Source organism: Pagrus major, chromosome 15, assembly GCF_040436345.1.
Source record: "Pagrus major chromosome 15, Pma_NU_1.0".
Lineage (NCBI taxonomy): Eukaryota > Metazoa > Chordata > Actinopteri > Spariformes > Sparidae > Pagrus > Pagrus major.
Genome location: NC_133229.1, coordinates 14,417,777 through 14,435,980, shown reverse-complemented (window position 1 = coordinate 14,435,980; position 18,204 = coordinate 14,417,777). Strand labels below are relative to the sequence as shown.

General features: G+C 41.0%; 1 protein-coding gene across 1 annotated transcript in view; it reads right to left on the bottom strand.

The window, feature by feature from the left end:
- Nucleotides 1-18,204, bottom strand: part of LOC141009724 (cadherin-23-like) — a 163,818-nt gene that overhangs the window by 37,992 nt on the left and 107,622 nt on the right. Inside the window, exons 16-19 of the mRNA XM_073482415.1 lie at nucleotides 7,583-7,647; nucleotides 6,352-6,589; nucleotides 4,302-4,407; nucleotides 4,010-4,137 (exon numbers count right to left, since the gene is read on the bottom strand). Of these exons, the coding sequence (XP_073338516.1) occupies nucleotides 4,010-4,137; nucleotides 4,302-4,407; nucleotides 6,352-6,589; nucleotides 7,583-7,647 (537 nt within the window). The remainder of the gene's footprint in view (nucleotides 1-4,009; nucleotides 4,138-4,301; nucleotides 4,408-6,351; nucleotides 6,590-7,582; nucleotides 7,648-18,204) is intronic.

Here is an 18,204-nt window from a genome sequence, read left to right as displayed (position 1 = left end):
TAGAGTTTTGTTGCAGCAATGACAGTGTGAAAGAAATAATGTATTTTTTGAACATTAAAGCATGATAGCATTTTCTATGAGACACTAAAAATAAAATGATGAACTTGAAACTGTAATAATAATGGACCTTTAAAGCTTCATACAGTTTTAGTGGCTCTGGTTCTGTTTAGTAAATGCAATAAGCTAAATTAACTATGTTAACCAGGCAGTGCAGTGTAGTAAACTGCATTCATTGCTTAAGAACTACAGAGGAAAAACTAGACTAGGAAAAGAAGTGGGACAATGCAAAAGCTGAGGCAGATATTTAGAAGACACATTAGCAATAATAGGCGAGAAAATCGTTCATAACATTATTACTAATGGCATTACCCGAAACAAAGGGTAATCAAGTCCCGTAATTTGACAGAAATAAATGCCTACAACATGGAAAAGAATCTGCTGTCACGTGGACTTTTCTCAGTGCATTTATATTTCTCACAACATCCCACTCATTGAATTAGACTCCAACACATCCAGTTGTGTGGTTATTCACAGAGAGGCTCCCCACTGTGTGCTGCTGAGAAATGTTAACACTTTAACAACAGTCACTGGCACCATTATCTATTTGGGCTCTGTGTTACTGGTGCGAAGCATTGTGTGTGTGTGATGCTGCCAGCCACTGATAAACCCCTGTGGTGTGAGTCACGACACTGTGGAGGACAGAGAGAGGGAATATGGCATTGTGCTCGTCTCTCCCTGTTGGTTTTTGCATTCCAGCATAGATTCCTTCATTCTTTCACACAATACTTCTCCCTCGTGTAGGATGTGTATAGATATGCTTACTGTCCTTGCATCTCTGAGAATATTCCAGCTGGATTCATTCATTCTACTTTGTCATTTCGTCTTTTATGATGAAAAGTTACATGTATAATGGATGCCTGCCAAGGGAAAATTACTTTAAGGGTCAGCAGGGATATGAGGATATGAGTTCTGGCTGCTCATTATAATTTTACTGCTGTATTTATAGTATCTTAGAAACAATCAACATGCATGTTTGCTATTTAAAAGTTGACAGAAAAATACCGAAACAGATTCAAAAGATAACCCCTGACCTACTATTTTATAAAGTCAGCAGCACACTATGTGCACCACATACACGCAGAATGAGTCTCACTATGCAACAGAGAAATAAGAATTCTTAATATTACCAATAACAAAATCTTTTAAATTTTTCAACTTCTACTGTACATACAATAAAAAAATTCTGATCTTAAGTGAGTGAGTGTGTCGAAATCTTTATAGAGATACATGGATCGCAGTTACATCCGCAGGTACCGCAGATAATCCGCAGATAATCCGCAGATCCGGAGGGCTGGGTCCAAATGATTAACATTCTGATAAACAAGATGGGTTGTGGATGGGTTTTTAAATATCTGCAGGGATCCCCCAGCAGTAGAAAAGCTCAGTGGGTCTCTCCACTAAGAGAGATGCTGTGCGTACTTATGGATGAGGCACAGTAGCTTTACTTAATTGATTATTTAAATCTTGTGACACGCCTACAGAATCGATCAGGATCTAATGTTCATTAATGTTCTGTGTTCTTCTACATATCCAAACACTCACACACTCACACATTCCACATTCGTACAGTATAATTGTTCGGAGTACAGCTGCCGTCCCCCTGATAATTCCCAAGCTCCATCAGAGCTCTCTAAAAATAATATATTTCAGAAGTGAAAAGTTTAATTCTGAGTTCCCTCTGTCCTGTCAAGTATGTACCGGCAGCTTTGTGCTGATTAAATGTGCCACGATATTTGCTGCAGTGACATTACTGCACACATAGAAACAATTAAAATACTGAGAACATGCTCTTTGATCTTTAGTAAGGAAAATGTTAAAGAAAACCCTCATATATCAATACAGGAAATCACCTGGAACGCTTGGACTACTCAACGTGACTTAAAAGTTTTTTTTTAAACGGGTGCAGGTGTCTAAATTGGAGAAAATAAATGTTCGGGTGGGTGGTGGGTGGCTGAAAATGTGTACATACAGATTGGAAGAAGTCAGAGACTGTCCGCGCATCAGTAGTGGACAAGACTGCTTGTAGTGCCCTAAAATTAGAGTCTTCAATAACTGACAGAGGTGGCAAAATCAGCAGCACATAGTGATACGTTATTGACATAATTTGATAAGAGCAACACAGTCAGAACCAAGTTTAGAAAGCTACAGTGAGTGCAGAAAACCTAAAAAAATGGAAAACTATTATGTAAGAAACAAAGAACACCATGTAACAGGAGACTGCCGGAGCATGACACCGTGACATGTTCTTTTATACATAAGAAAAAAAAATGACACATAACATTTACAAAAAAAGGCCAATGAATACAATAAGTTTGCAGGAAGTACGCAACAGAAACAGCGGGATTATCTGGTAGAATTAGGAACCTTGTGCAGAGAATCTTTTTTTTCCAAGTCTCTCTGATCCATTGTGTGTGCGAGTAGACGGCTGTGACTTTCTACAGTGCCTTTAAATAAGACATTTAGCGATAAGACTGACAAAAGCAATGGAACTGGAAGCTCAGATAGCTGCACAGACTGTGATAAAAATGCAAACAAAGCTGTAGTCAGACATGGATCAAGAGGTACTCAGAATAATTCAGACAGTGAGGAAACACCAAAATCCAATATGTAAGACATACGAAATGATCCACCATGAGACAGTGGACTCCTGTCACACACTGGATCAACATTTAGATAAATACAAGACGGCTTAGTCTTCATTCAGTGCACATGGCATAACAGCTCCATAAGTTCCTTTACGAAATGCTGGCCTCATCTGAGGGGAAACTTAAATGAAAATATTTCTGTACAAGTTTGGAGATCGTGCCTTTGAAATGGGAACTGAGAAATTTGTCACAGGGTGTGTCTGCTGCAGTACCAAGAGAGTCATTAAATACTTTCTGAAAAAATAAAAAATAAACCCACGCCTGAAGAAATATTTAAAAAGTGTGAATTGCAAAGTTTTCGAGCTAAGAGGAAAAGAGCCATCAACAAACAAGTTTTAAACTATTTAAGTGCCTCTCTCAAAACAAAAAACAAACACAGTGCCACGTCAGGAAGAAGACAAAGGTTTTGCTTACAGTGCTTACAAGAAATCTAGATACAGAACCAAGGTACAACAGACAACTGCAATAGACACCAGTGTACATGAAAACTATTAGATAGATTAGATAGAAAAGGATCAATTTGCATCTTGTCGATTATTAGCAGCTGTGTTAGTTGTTTAATAATTTTTATGCTTATTATTAACATTCTATTGATCAAAGATGCATTAACATTTAATCATAACATATCATGTTGAAACATTTTCCTAATCAGTGCCTGTGGATCATTTCAGCCTGAGAGTCTTTAATGAATCACATGCACGTTCTCAACAAGCACATTTTGTTGATTTGAAAATAGTTCTTCTCATGACTGTTTGTGACTAAATGAAGACTTCTTGAATTGCAGTGTGTGCTTTCATTTTACTTTATAGTTTTTCATGCAATGTTTACTGGTATGCACCAAAAAACCAATGCAAATTCCCTGTATACGATAACCCATCTTCTGATTTTGAATTCCACTGCGCTTGGTTGGTCACTTGGCAATATCAACGTTTTTAACAAACTACACCAGTAGTTACACTAATCTGGACTAGAAATGCTAGTCTGTTAGACTTTTACTAAACTCTACTACTACTTACGTAAACAAAGCTGGTATCAGTGGCGACTAAGATGTCCGCAGCCACCTGCTACTATAATATAGACATTAAAATTTAAGCAATATTTTTATTGCTTTAATATACGATATATTTTTGTGACCAATTTTTTTATGGATTAAATAGTGCACAATTCTGGAATGATTTTTGGGAAAATGTACTGCAGATGGCAGATTGGTTGAGGAAAAAAGAAAGACAAATGTATTTCCAAATTGCTGACAGTGGCCATATTTGAAAGAGTGTGTGTGTGTATTTTTGCAGGGTTGTACTTACAATCACCTCCACTGTGACAGGGACGGTGCTGTTGAGGGCTGGATTTCCCCCGTCTTTAGCCATCACTGTCAAGTAGATCATCCCATTGGGAACTTGCTCATAGTCCAGAGGCCTGGTCACACTGATCACTGACAGAAGAGGAGATCAAATAATTAAACAACAAACCAAAACTTATGTTAGTGAAAGCAGGTGTAGAAACTATTTCACAACTTAAATGTGAGTTTCGCTAGTCCAAACATCAACAGCATCAGCATTATAGACTGAGGCTTTATGCTCCTAAAGGTAAGCATACCTGCATAGCCCTCCACCATGATGATGCTGAAGTAACTGGGGAAGGCTGAGGCTGAAGTGATGCTGTATGTCAGGAAGTTGTTGGGTGGAGAGTCCTCATCTGTAGCCTGTGGGTGGGCAGACAGTGGTGGAAGACAGGAGTGCCTTTAACATATGCCTCAGTGACAGTCAAAAGTCCGTAGAGAGAAGAAGTTTTGAGTGAGTGAGACAAGACGACAGACAGTGTAACAGGACAGATGCTGCAGTAGACAAGTGCTAATTTTGATATGTGTATGTTTGCACAGTATGGGTGTCTGTGAGTCTGTGCATATGTGTGCAGCCAGGAAGCTGTCAGTCAGTGATGGCATGTTATCGGACAGATTAAAGCTGGCTATTAGTGGTGCACACGTCAATACTGGATGAACACCAACTGAGCCAAGACAAGCCAATCAGGCAGAGGACAGATGAAACTATACTTTGCAGGGCTAATCCACAACAACATCAACAACAATGATGACACCCCCTCATTATTCCCAAGTTGGCAGGAACTTAAGCATGAGTCCTCCGGCTGTGAGGAGAGTCTACTAGGCCTCACTGGCATCATTAGACGCTGGACAGGTTGTCAAAAACACTTACTTGTATCTCTCCATAACACGCATATCTCTACTCTTTGATTTAATGCCAAAAGTGTTGAGTAAGCACTACCTTTCTTCCCCCACAACTTCCTAAGCTGTGGCTCCTCTCTTCCAGACTGTCCTCTTATATCAAATTTCAACAAATAGTTTCATTTTAGATCATTTACCACTCAAAGGTAAGAGGAGTTTGGGCCGGCAAATCAAATAGATGAGTGGCAAAGGAAGGGAAGGAATAGGAAGTGTAGAGAAAAATTTAAAAAAAGGTTTGGATGTTAGAAAGCAAAAGCAGTGTAGTAGGAGGCACAAACCTTCCAGGCATTTTTAGAAAAAAGAAGCAAATGGCAGAAAAGCCTCGCTTTACTTAGTCTCTCAATTCATTCTCCCCTGCCATCGTTTTCACTCTTTTCCCTCTTTCCTCCTTCTCTCCCTGTTTTCCGGAGTAGTGTGCGTGTGTGTGACTTTGTGTGTGTGTGTATAGTAGGTTCCAGGGCAAATCGCTGACACAAAGAGTTGTGCGAATGGCTTCCCTGTTCCTCTCGGGCAGCGTATTAATATCAGCAGCGTTTAAGGTTAGCTCAGACTAATCAAACACAGTGAGCCAAGCGTTGAGCCCAGTCATCAGCTCAGCTCCCACAATGGAAAGGCAGGGCACCACACAGTGCACTGTGGCGGGTGAGCCACCGCTGTGCCCACCGCCACAAGGGACCTAATAGTCTTTCTCTTGAGGGCACAATCAAAGAAAACGCTGAGCCATTAGTTACCATTGTGCCTGTGTAGCTCTGCCTTTTGTGTGGCAGTGACTGATGACCAACACACCGGGCAGACCAGTTCTTCTTGGATACAGTGCACACAAACACATAACTGCATGATTATAGTAACACAGGAAACAAGGAAGAAAGAGGAGGAGGGCAGCACAAGCAAAGGCTTTCGAGTGTGATGACTGGTGCTATTAGTGTCAGGATGAGATCCTCTGCTGTAGGTGTAGTGTTTATGTGAATGTGCTGTGCACATGCACGTGTGCACATTGTATTAATGCAGGTATTTTTGTGTGAGTGCACAAGTTTGCTACTTGTATGTGCATGTACGTATCTTTTAAATAAAATGCACCCCAATCCACAGTGACTCAGACTGAAAACTGCTTAATTTCATAATAAGCAAAAATGTTCCAGGAATACATTTTAAATCAATAAAAACAAACCTTTTTTTGTTGCAATGTATTGTAGCCTAACAATTGCTAAGCAACACTACAATACTATTACAAGTGTGGATTTTAGTTTAGCGTATTAATATTTAAAATCAGTGATGGTCACAGGTGTATGTTTATGGGGTATTTTACAGCAGCCATAAACAGGAGAGTTTTACTATCTAGTAACAAGAGTGTACTCTTGGCCTCATATGTCTCTTTTAAAACTCCATACGTGCATGTTTTAAACACACCCTGATTCGTGCCACCGGCTGGACAGCCTGTTCGTTCTCTCTCAGCGAGCCCACGTACGCCTCCTTCTGGAACAGTGGTACATTGTCGTTGACATCCAACACATTGACACGGATCCTGCCTGTCGTCTCCTCCCCGCCGCCGTCCCTCGCCAGCACAGTCAGCGTGAAGCGCCGCATCAACTCATAGTCCAGACTGGCCCGCAGAATGACCCAGCCTGTCTCATCGTCCAGTGAAAACCTGCAACACAAACAAGTGAAATGAAAGACGGGCAACTCCTAAAAGTTTGAGGAGGTTTATTATGACAAGATCTTTTTCTCATTTTAACAAGATCCTTTAATTTCATGTTATTGCAGTCATACCAGACTGACTTGTAAATCTTGCAAGATTCATTCCTAGTAATCCAGAACATGATAGAGATGTTAGTATATCATGACATATTAAAGTTTCAGGTTATAACAAGAAAAACTTTACATCAAAGACATTGTATGCATTGTACAGACATCAGATAAAAGGTGGATGTGCAGTTGGGAGGTACTCACTGATCTGCAATTGTTCTACTGCTTTTTTTTGTACCGTTTCTTTCTGGTAATGAGATATACTAAATAGTTAATGGCTTCTCAGAGCCTTAGTTAAAATCACATTACAATGCATCTCATGACTGCTGAGAACTGTGTCATCTTAGTTAACAGAAGATAAAAACAGCTGCACTCAATGATTTGTTCTTACAATTAGAAAATCTCCATGTTTAAACAAAGCAGGTTTATATGTTGTAAAACTAAAAATGTAGCATGAAAGTATTGTTCTGTATAGTATTGTTATAATCTTATAATAATTGTTGTTTCTCTTGTTTGCAGCATAGAAAAGAACTTTTCTTAACAAAATAAACAGAGCAAAAACAAACAGAGAAACAAAAATAGTAGGAAGCCACGTTATTTTTTTTTATACTGAAAATAAAAATAATAAATGGATGGACTATGTGAATGTGTGTTTTTCTCTGTGTGTGACTCTGTGTAAATTTGTGGCCTGAAGAGAGCAGGCATAAAGAAAAGCGCCAGACATCATTGTAGCTCAGCTGTCTTTGGCGAGGCTCCGTTGCAGAAACAGTCCAATCATTCTCAAGTGGCCTAATAAATGAAAAATTTATGTCTTTGTGTGTTTTTGGGGACTGTTTGAGTATGTGTGTGTCTGTGTGTGTGCGTGCATGCATGTGCGTGTGTAGCTGTATCTTACTGGTCTGGCTCGTCACTGAAATAGTAACGCACAATCCCGAATGTGCCTGCATCTCCATCTGTAGCCTGCACAGTAAAGACAGGAAAAAGAAAAAAACATTTAATTATGTTTACTTCCTTGTAAAGTTTTATAATACATTCAGCTTCTGTTGTCCATCAGTTTAGTTTCTCATCTGGATTATTATTATTTGTTTTTCTCATCTACTTTTTTTTTTATTATCACATGTACCTGTTAAATCTTCCATTCTCTTTCAGGATTAGATAGCAAATGTATTGTCATGGAAAAAAAAAAAAATTGTCAACTCGCAATCAAGTTTTGACTATATGACTATGTGTTGCTCAAGTGGCTACCTCCGGGGGCTGAAAAATGAAGCAAATGCGAAATTGCCAAAAACTGCAGTTCCTCAAATGGCCACTTCAAGCTGGTTCCAAAAGTGAGTCAAGCCTTAAAGGACCACATGTTAAAATGCCCAACTTTACAGCAGAAATAAACATGTTTACAGGCTGGTACGAAAAACTATTTTGGTCTCTATAGCTAAGTGCCCTCTTAATGTAAACTAAACGGGGGGTGTGAATTCTTATATAATGTAAGTTATGCATAATTTGGGGTGTGGCCGCTTTGAGTGACAGCTAGCCATGAGCTGTTTGCTAGGCTAATTCCAGTCACTGAAATTCACCTCTTGGCTGTGTTTGTAGTGTTGATTCCTTTTGGAGATTTTTTAAAGCAAAACAATATGTCTTGCTGTAGTTTTAAATGTACTAACAGACCAGACCGGAGGGACAGACACTGGTGTTTTGGATTAGTGTTAACTGGCAGACAGTTACTGGGGCTGGCAAACTCTGGAGGACACAACTGTGGGCAGAGCCCAGAGCATCTGGAGGAATAAACAACCAGAGTCAAGGAGAGCACAGAATTTGTTTTTCAGACCTTTGGGATTTAAAAGTGGATTAATCTCCACTCTCGCTTCTCAACCTGTCTGCAGCAATGAGGAATCCACTGTAATGTACTGTAATCCTCTCTTCTTTGACTGTTGAATGCAGAAGAAATGTACTTGACTTCATAAACGTATAAAGGGATGGTTAAAAGAAAAGACACAGGATAATGAAGGAAAACAGACAGAAACAAAGTCTCTGGTGAGTGCTGACTTTGGCCCGAGACAAAACTAAACACATCACACAGATGTAAACACCCTCGGTGCTGGTTGTTGCTCACTATCTTACAGCTAATGTACAATAAGGTATTAAACCCACCATCCAACTCCCACAAATTATCAAATGATCAAACTCTTGAATTACTTGAAGTGAAATTGCTAATCTTTATCTGTGAACACAGATAGCTTGTTAGCCCTAGCTAGCTTGGAAGCTTCCAGCTAGTTGGGCTTGTTTAACTAAATAGGCTCGCTTCAGCTTCACCCACACTCTTTACCCATTTTTGATAAGCTGGGTGTTACGCGGAGTCACTTACTGCCAAGATGGTGATGGCTGGTGCCACCCACTTTGCGCTTCACTCTGGCTCTTCAGAAACATATGTGACATCATGGTGGTTGTGTCCATTATTCTGACCGTCAATGGTGTACTGAAACTAAATGTGCTTTTTTTTTTTAAAAAACAGGAAATCCTGACTGTGACATGTTCATTAAAGCAGAGTAATAGAGAGAGAGAGACAGAGTTTTCTCCATTCCATGTTAATGTGACTGTTATATTAATCCTCAGCATATATTTGTGCTTGTTTCTATGTTTGTGTGTGCTTGTGTGAGGTCAACTCCAGTGTTTTCAATGACATCTGTCAGTGAGTGAGTGTCTATTACTGTATGACTTGATGTTAAAACATGCAAGCCACGCTTCACTCAGAGGTGTTGATTGGATTAAATCTGGGAGAGCTGATACATTTTCCTCATCCACATGACCCACCACTGCCATAAAAGCAGCTATAACTGCTGTCATATGTTTTGCAGATAAAAAGGGGTGTCAAAGAAATTCAACATAAAGAGCAACACTTTCAGGAATCTTGTACTTTATGAAACGGCACATTAACACAATCTGTCTTTGTAAGCGTAGGCACGCGTACGTGCACACATGCACCGACGCATACACGCAGGCTGTTGTGTCGGCGCTGATGGATCGTGGCTGGAGAGGCTGTTGTAATAGAGTTTCACTTCAGTGACTCTGCAGTCAGTTGAAGGGCCAAACCCGAACGTGTCTGCTGCCTGCTCTGTCAACCACGATGCTGGTCACTGTGATTCAGTGATGCCCTGATACCGACCCTATTATGCAGGACTCTGTGTGTATGTGTGTGTGTGTGTATGGCACATGGCTTTTTGCATGTCATGTGCCATACACACATGCATGTTTTTTGCAATATACGTATATATTAAGTATATTATACTTATACTTATACTACAAATTAGTGAGAGCAAGCGTGTCCATGTGTGTTGAATATGAGTCTGATATGAGGGTATATATATAAGTAAATACACCAAAACGTGTGTTACGTAATGCTGGATGTATGTGTGCTCATTTAATGTGTTCGGAAATATCTTTGCCTTTTAAATTGAATGCATTTATGGTTATGTGTGTGTGCGTCCGTGTGTGTGTGAGTGCCCCGTCCATGATGCCTCTCACAGATGGAACAACGGCTGCAGCTATCAATGTGCTTTTTCTCCTTCTAAATATTACACCATGCTGTTAAGCTCAAGCCCGTTATTTCACAGAGAGCTTCCCACCACGATGATCTGGATGGTAAATCGATGTTTCTTTTTAATGTCTGAATGGTCCTAGCTTTGTTGTCAAGTGCACCAAAGCACATCGTGCTCAACGACTAGAGTGTGGGACGCTAAATACATGTGAGGTGTTTGGGACTCCAGTCAGGTTCTTATATTAACCTTTGAGTTTTCATCTGTCGTGTCTCGATGACCTCATCATTTAATGCCACTCAACTGCTTCTCCTGCTCTCCTCTTTTTGCATTCATACCCATCCCTCCCTTATCTTTCCCTTTTTCTTTTCTGTCTTTACCTCACTTTCCTCCCTGCATCCAAAGCTCCACCCCCATCTCCTCTGTCTCCCTTCTCCTCTACATATCTCCCTTAGCACACTCTTCCCCCGTCGATGCCTCCATCCCCCCTCCTTTTGCTCCCTCTCTCCCAGGTGAGTGACAGACCCATAAGTGCTCCCATGATAGCGGTGGGGGTGTTAGCGTGACAGCTATCGCGGCGGTGACAGGAGCCAGGCTCAGTCTGGGAGCTAATACTGCCTCTGCTTCTGCGGCCGAGCCCCTCCCGCCGTGACGACAGACAGAAAGGAAGAGAGACAGACAGACAGACTGAGAGAGAGAGAGAAAGACGATAGCCATCACCCCCCATCATTCACCAACCCGCTCCCTTTCTCCAACCAAACAATCAGCATGACTGTAAGGCCCAGTCACTTTGCCAACTGCTCGCCAAAGACTTTCAACTTTAGACGCAGAAGGCCTGCAGCAGATGGATGGAAGAGATTGGTTTGTGCAGGGATTTGCTGTAACTTAACACCAAGGCCCGAGTCCTCGACACCAGGGTATTACGCATTTGCCCCTCATTGCCATGGTAGCTTAAACTTTTTTTGGTTAGGGAATTGGAGGTGATGGAGAAGTTGGTGAGGTGGGGTGCACAGGAAGAGAGTGAGTGTAAGATTTAATGAGGAAAGAAATGACATGGAAATAAAGCTGGGCTAACTAATGTGCCTAATAGCCTCAGTGACAATTACAACAAGCATTTAACGAACTGCGTTTGTTCTTAGGGATAAATAGGTTTCGTGCTGATGAAAAAAGTATTTTTAGGTCGTCTCCAAAATAACTGAAATGAGTTACAAAAGTCAAAAGAAGTCTGGAAGATGCACTGCCATTGACTAAGATGGTATAAAACCCTGCTTGCTTGTTAGATGTTCTCTGACTTTCAAGTTGCACTGAGATGACTGAATGGCAGTTTGTGTTGTAGATGAATACTGGGCCCATACTGCAGCGATGAAAACCTCCCCTGTGCTAAGGAGCTGGGCACTGAGGTATGAGAGTCAGCGTTCTGATCAAAATCCAAACTAAGTTGTTAAGGAGTTTCTGCACAAAGAGTCAGTGCGCTGCTGATTGCCAATATAAACTCTGCAAACCCTTGGGTCCTCAGGCAGTAACTACAAAAGAGAAATTAGTTCTCAGTTGACCAGTTTGGTTAAATGATGTGTTTCTTCCCTTCAGAGAGGCAAAGCCAGCAGGCAAACAACTCTGTGTGTATGTGTGTGTGTGTTGGTAGGTATGTGGCTGTACCTGTTTATGGGTGTGGTCATGTGTGTGTCTGTCTGCATGCCATTTAATGCCAGTGAGAAAGTATGTGTTTGAAGATTGGATGCGAGTAGACAGTGTTTTTGAATGTAAAGAATGGTGTGTATGTTTGCGTGCATGTGAAAAAGATACACATGGACAGATGTGAACTGAGTTTCCAGGATCATTCAGTCTTAGGTTAAATATGCACCTCAAGCATTTACAGTATAAACTCCTATTATCACACTCAATTGCTTTCAAGAGAAAGCGGAAATGAGAACCTCCCCTCACGGGCAACAGAAAGACAGGGGCAGTGTTTGTGTGTGTGCATGTGTATGAACTGGGGTTGGGTTGGAGGGGCTACAGGAGCAGATTATCAGCCCAGCTATCTCATGGACAGGGAGGGAGGTTAAAGCTGCACAGGCTTTTCTATCTTGAGTGAGCTGGAATTTGAATTGATTGGCTCCTAAAATTGCTTTTTCTGCAGGAGCTTTGAGAGGCATGGAAAAGGAAACCAATTACTGCCTGTCAAAGCCCGCTGTCAAAATAGAGATGACCCCCAGTCCAAACACAGACAACCTCTTCTGTCTCAGTGTTGCACACCTAAACACAACCCCAAAGAATAGATAACAAACATACACCCATGCATGTACACACACACACACACACCAGCACCACTACCACCACAGTGAAGATGTCCAGTATACTGACAATCATTGAGGGAGAGACAATGATGAAGACACGGTTGTCAGGTTATCTTCCTCAGCTCTGGTTAGTTCCACTCATGCGGGCTTCTTTCAAAGACTGTGTTCTCACTTTCTCATATGGTCTGTATCCATGACAAGACCAGGGATCAATCTTCACAAATGCTGTACAAGTGTGATACAGTGAACAGCTATTTTTAAATGAGCACCCCTTCATTTTGCTTGTTGTGCTGTATGTATGTGTGAGGCACACAAAGCAGAGTTGTGGTCATGTGGCACATTCCACACTGTATACTTATGCATATTTAGGCAGCACATCATCTCAGCAAAATTAAGTGCCTGTGGATCAGCAGTGTGGAAGTCTGTGGCTCCCACTGCACTCACAGGCCCCATGGGAATCAAATGCAGACTGAGATATGCTTGTCCTATCAGCATGCACATCGGTTTACAGCAGTCGAGTATAGAGAATCACTTTCTGCACATCATGTTGGCTTGATTATCATCAGTAAAACACATGTGATAGCAATGAAAAGAGATTTGTTGCAAATTAAAAAGATAGGCTCACATTTTTCAAGTCTGTTTAAAAACAACACTCACATGTCTGTATGGACATAATACAGCTATTGGTCGCTGTTAATGTTCCTCTTGTCTGTAATGGCAGCAAGAGGCGCCTTCCTTACAGATTTCAGGTCCTTGTTCTGTACAAAAATGCATTATAAACTACACCTTTTTACCTTAAAATGACATCTTCAAAATCATTTTGATGGTACTAACTTGTAATAACTGAAGTCCGCCTGAAGTAGCCTGGCTGCTCTGCCTCAACTCGCTGTGATTCATAGTTTCCTGATGGACAGGTAATTTTACTTGTTGCTTAAGTAACCCTTATTTGATGCCAGCTGTAGCTGCTGGTCAGCTCAGTAAGCTGGGAAGAGTTGGGGTTTACACCACTGGCACTGGAAGTGTGGACCGCCAGGAGGAGATGTTTTTTTATGCCTGGGGTGTTAAATGTTGGCAGGGTGCAGGGCTGCACCACAACTGGAACCGGGCTCAGCACATCATGACACAAGGACGAGAGGACCAAAGAAGATGTTGACAGAGGAGACTAAGAGGAGAAAGAGAGAGTAAAAGAGCAAGGGGCCAGACAAAAGTAAATGTCACACTGGCGTTTAGTTGTTGGCGAGAGCTTAGCAAACTAAAAAGCTAGAAGACAGATGCCAAATTGTCTTCATGCTGTTGAACTATAAAGTAATATTAGCTGGCTCGTTATGTCTTGTGCTATCGCTTGATGTTTGGCCGTGTTAGCGAAGATGTTGACTGGCTAGTTTTTTGGTCATGTAATCATAACAAATGCACGTGCAACAGCAGTCCGTATTTTCAACACTGGCATTTAAGGGAATTAGAATCTCAAACTGCAGAGGCGCCAAATCACAAAATATACCAATTGTTGTATAATGTTGCTTAAATTAAATTAAGTGGGTATCTTCTTCCAGTTCATTTAGTAATAAAAAATCCAAGTTTCCTTGCTGAGCTGCAGTGGAGTGATGGTGACATTAAGAGATACATTTGCACTAAAAACTGTAACTTTGGAAGATACCACTTCTCTCAAACTCAAACATCTGGAAAATCAGATTTGCTTTGGTTAGACTTTGCAATCCCTTTCACATAGTGTGACAGAAGTCAAATATATTATTTGACCTTATAAATTATTAGTCTACTCACAACACACCTAAAGGAGAAGAGAATGAAAGAATGAAAATGTTTTTATTGTTATTTTTATGGTGTTGACCTTCCCTCTCTTCTCAGTAACCTTCTTGGTCTTTGTTTCTGTGTACAGAAACTGCCATGAGATTGTGCAGAGCCTGTTTGTATCTCTGATCAATACTTCGGAGCGAGACTCAGAGCAGAGCAGTAACCTAGAAAAAGCACAGAAACTCTGGGGGTGGGGCGAGATGTGTCCAATTAATGATCACATATTTTGAACAGCTTCTCACTTAACACTCCTGTGACTAAACTAATGAGTGAATTTAAATATTCTCCTTAATTTTTTTTAATATCGACACATGCAGCTGAAGCCGTGTGAAATGACGTAAAATCCAAACCTCTTCAGAAGAGACGAGATGCAAAATGCCTCACCTACTTGGATCAAATGAGGACCAACCGCATTTCTCGCTAGTCCCCCAGCTGTGACCTAGTGCACCTACGGGGGTTGATGGGAGCTGTGTGTGTTTTTACTGCGGACACTTTAGTGTAATGGCGATTGCGAGCGTACGTTTACGACTGCTTTATTTCTCTAAAGCATTAACGAGCAGGTGGGGGTGCCCACAGCGACTGCTGCCTGCCGACAGGATTGAACAGCCTGTTCCTATTATCTCCTGACCACCCAGATAACAGCGACACAAGGAGAGAGGGAGAGAGAGAGATACAACTTTAACACTTTTTTTTAACAATGTATACTTATACTGTGACAGCTTGAAGGATAAATTGTACCGTTGGCATACATACACAGCCACTATATAATGATTACAACCACATAAGAACTGCTGAAAAAACAGCTGTTACCTCTGGAATAAGAAGAAAAGAGGCGGAGAGAGAGAAAGGAAGAGGACTGCATTGTGGGCATAAGCTGGAGACAGTTTGAGCTGCCAGTGAACAGGCTTAATGCAGAGCTCCGTGGTTGGCAGCTTCACTTTGCCGACAGGCCTTGGTCCTCCCCCTCTCTTTCTCTCTCTCTCTGTCTGTCCTTGATGATGAAGGAACGAGATTAACACAGGAAAGGGAGGTTGTTGAGAATGATAGAGTGAAGAGTATACTACAGAGACACACTGCATATAAGGGGGAGGAAACAGGAAGCATGTGTGGATGCATGTGGTATCTTGTGTGTTGAGGGAGCAGGGCTGAGTTCAAGAAATGACACAATCACCTACAGGGGTCACTTGCAAAAGTCCCATGATCTATTGGTTCTAGCTTCTCAATTGCTTTAGAGGTGCAGGTGTTGATGAAGGTTCTTAGTCATCCAGGTCATCGTAATTCTAAGTGCTATATCGTAGGCAACTGGACTTGTTTCAGTTTCTCCTCAGGTCAAGACTCTGCTGTCCACTTACATCTGAAGGAGAAAAATCATTCCTTTGAGGACAACAATGTACTGTAAATATATTGGCCAGAGAAGACAGATGGTTTGAAAGAGGAGTAAATGAACCCATCTATGTCAAACTGGAACAGCCGTCTTTGAACAGAAGAGGTGGCCAAGACATTACTTATCACCCACCTACAATGCTGTACTGAGTTCACTCACCAGACAGCTTAACAACCATTCACACCTGGGATCACCTAGCCTTAGAAACCCACATGAATGCCGGTTGGGTCAACGACCCACAAGGGGCCCTAACGACGCTGAAACTGAGAGTTCACATGTGTCCTTAATGACTCTGTAAGGACACTCCCACACAGACTTTAAAAGCCTGCAACTCCCATCCAGTTAGTTGGAACTGATGAAGCCTCTTGGATGAAAGGTGAAACGTCTTCAAGTCCAGTTGCCTACGATACAGCACTTAGAATGCATATGTAGTTATTTATAAAACTGTACTCTGATGTGGAAATGCTCTAATCTGGAAGCAAATCTAGCAAAACTTGACCTGAGTGATTTTTCTGCTGGTCATGTCCAAGCCTGTGGTGAACTCTGCATGAGCTCTATGAACAATGTGACAGGACCATTTCTGCCATAGTTCTGTTTCTTTCTGTACCACCTTGTTTACTGCAGCTGCGACGCAATATCAAGCTGTTTGCTTGGCTTTGTTTGTCAACCCACTATTAGGCCCACCGAATGAAAGTGTTGCCTGGCTTCAATCTCTTTTACCATTGCTGTGATCTTGTTTGATTTTCTCTTTTATTCCATGGGTCATCCTGACCAAACTTTCATTTGTGCTGAATTATATAAAGGGAAATTGCAAGACAGTTGCTGTCAATTTAAATTGAATTGAGATTATAGATTACAGGTGCATAATTTATAAATGGGACTCTTAGAACCTGCTTAAGCAAGATTTTTCATGCTCAGCATCTTGTATTAATCAAATGTAAGGGGAAATGATCTTAAGACAAAGATCAAGCATATAGTATATCTAAGAACATATTATAAATGAGGACCCTCATCTAGGACTCCAATTTTCAGACATTTTATGGACTAATTTCATCAATTAACTGAGAAAATAGAAAAGTTTTTCTAAATTTGAAATTTAATTCAGTCCGCAACCAATAATAGCAATGATAAGACGGGAAACTATACAAAGAAAGGCATTTACTCAAATACCACAATTGAAAACAATACAAACGCAGTTACTCAAATATTAAGATTTCTGCAGTTTAAAAAAGGTGTAGGCTGAAGCTACAGCTCATTGCGCCTACCCTTTTTACAACACACAGATTAACTGAAAATAATTACGAGCTATAGCCGTAGTTTTATCTGTAATCATAGCACACCTTTTGGCCATCAAGTATACTTTTTTTAAATGTTAAAAAAAATACAGTGGTGCAGAACATTTGTAATTTTATTTATCAGTATTGTCTTAATGTAATGAATGGATTAGCTGATGACAAAACAAATGCTCTGATGGAGACCAATCCTTTAGCTTCATGACACTCCCCGACTCCCTTTTCATCTAAATTTGGCAAACTGATAGTGAACCAACTCTGGGAAAGTTCAGACTTTTCTCTACTGTCAGCTCCCGCCTGTTCGTCCTCTGCCCTGCACACCCATTCACACCCCGTCTCACAATGTCAGAACACCCATGATAAGCACCCCATTATTAACAGAGGCACTGTGTGAGCTACAGCATGCAGGAGAGAGCCGGGCCTCACCCCTTTTATTACAATAATGAATTATAATTACTGTTGTGACTATTACCCTATAAAGGCCTGTCTAAACAGTGGCGGTAGCAAAACATTCTCCACTCTGTAATTTATAACCATCTGCTATAAGCATTTATCAATATGCCGTAGCCCTCAAACATGCAGCATCTGCACAGAGCCCATAATACACACAGTGCGCCATTGGAGGAAGACATAGAAGATGTTAAGCCAAGAAGAATGGTGCATCTGATACATTTTAGAGCAGCAAAGACACTATAAGAAGATTGGAAGATGCAGGTAAACTGTGCTTTTATATGCATACAAGACCTGCATATATCCTCATCACATACGCATCCTCTCAGGTAGAGCCTGATCGGTAGGAAGAGCAAGAGAGAGAGTTATCCAAGCAGAAACAGACAGAGAACCATAGAGTGAATCGATGCAACACCTGAAAACCATTAGCAATCTAATGGTAAAACAGAGAAAGGGGAAAAACAACAATAACTGAGGGCATACAATAAATATGAAATGAAAGAAGGAAAATTCTCTGAAACCCAAGGAGAGAAAACCAGAGTGATTCCACTGATACGAGCAGCTGCTGGTGTCTAAAGTCTCCAGGGTGTGGAAGAGACAGAAAGAGAGAGCGAGAGAGAAAAGCACCCAGACAAAAGAGTAAATCACAATAAATATTTATAATGATAAGTAATGCTGCAGACCATAAATATTAAACAGCCACTGCCTCTGTGTGTGTATATATGTGTGTGGTCCTATGTTAAGCACAAGTGTCCACAGGG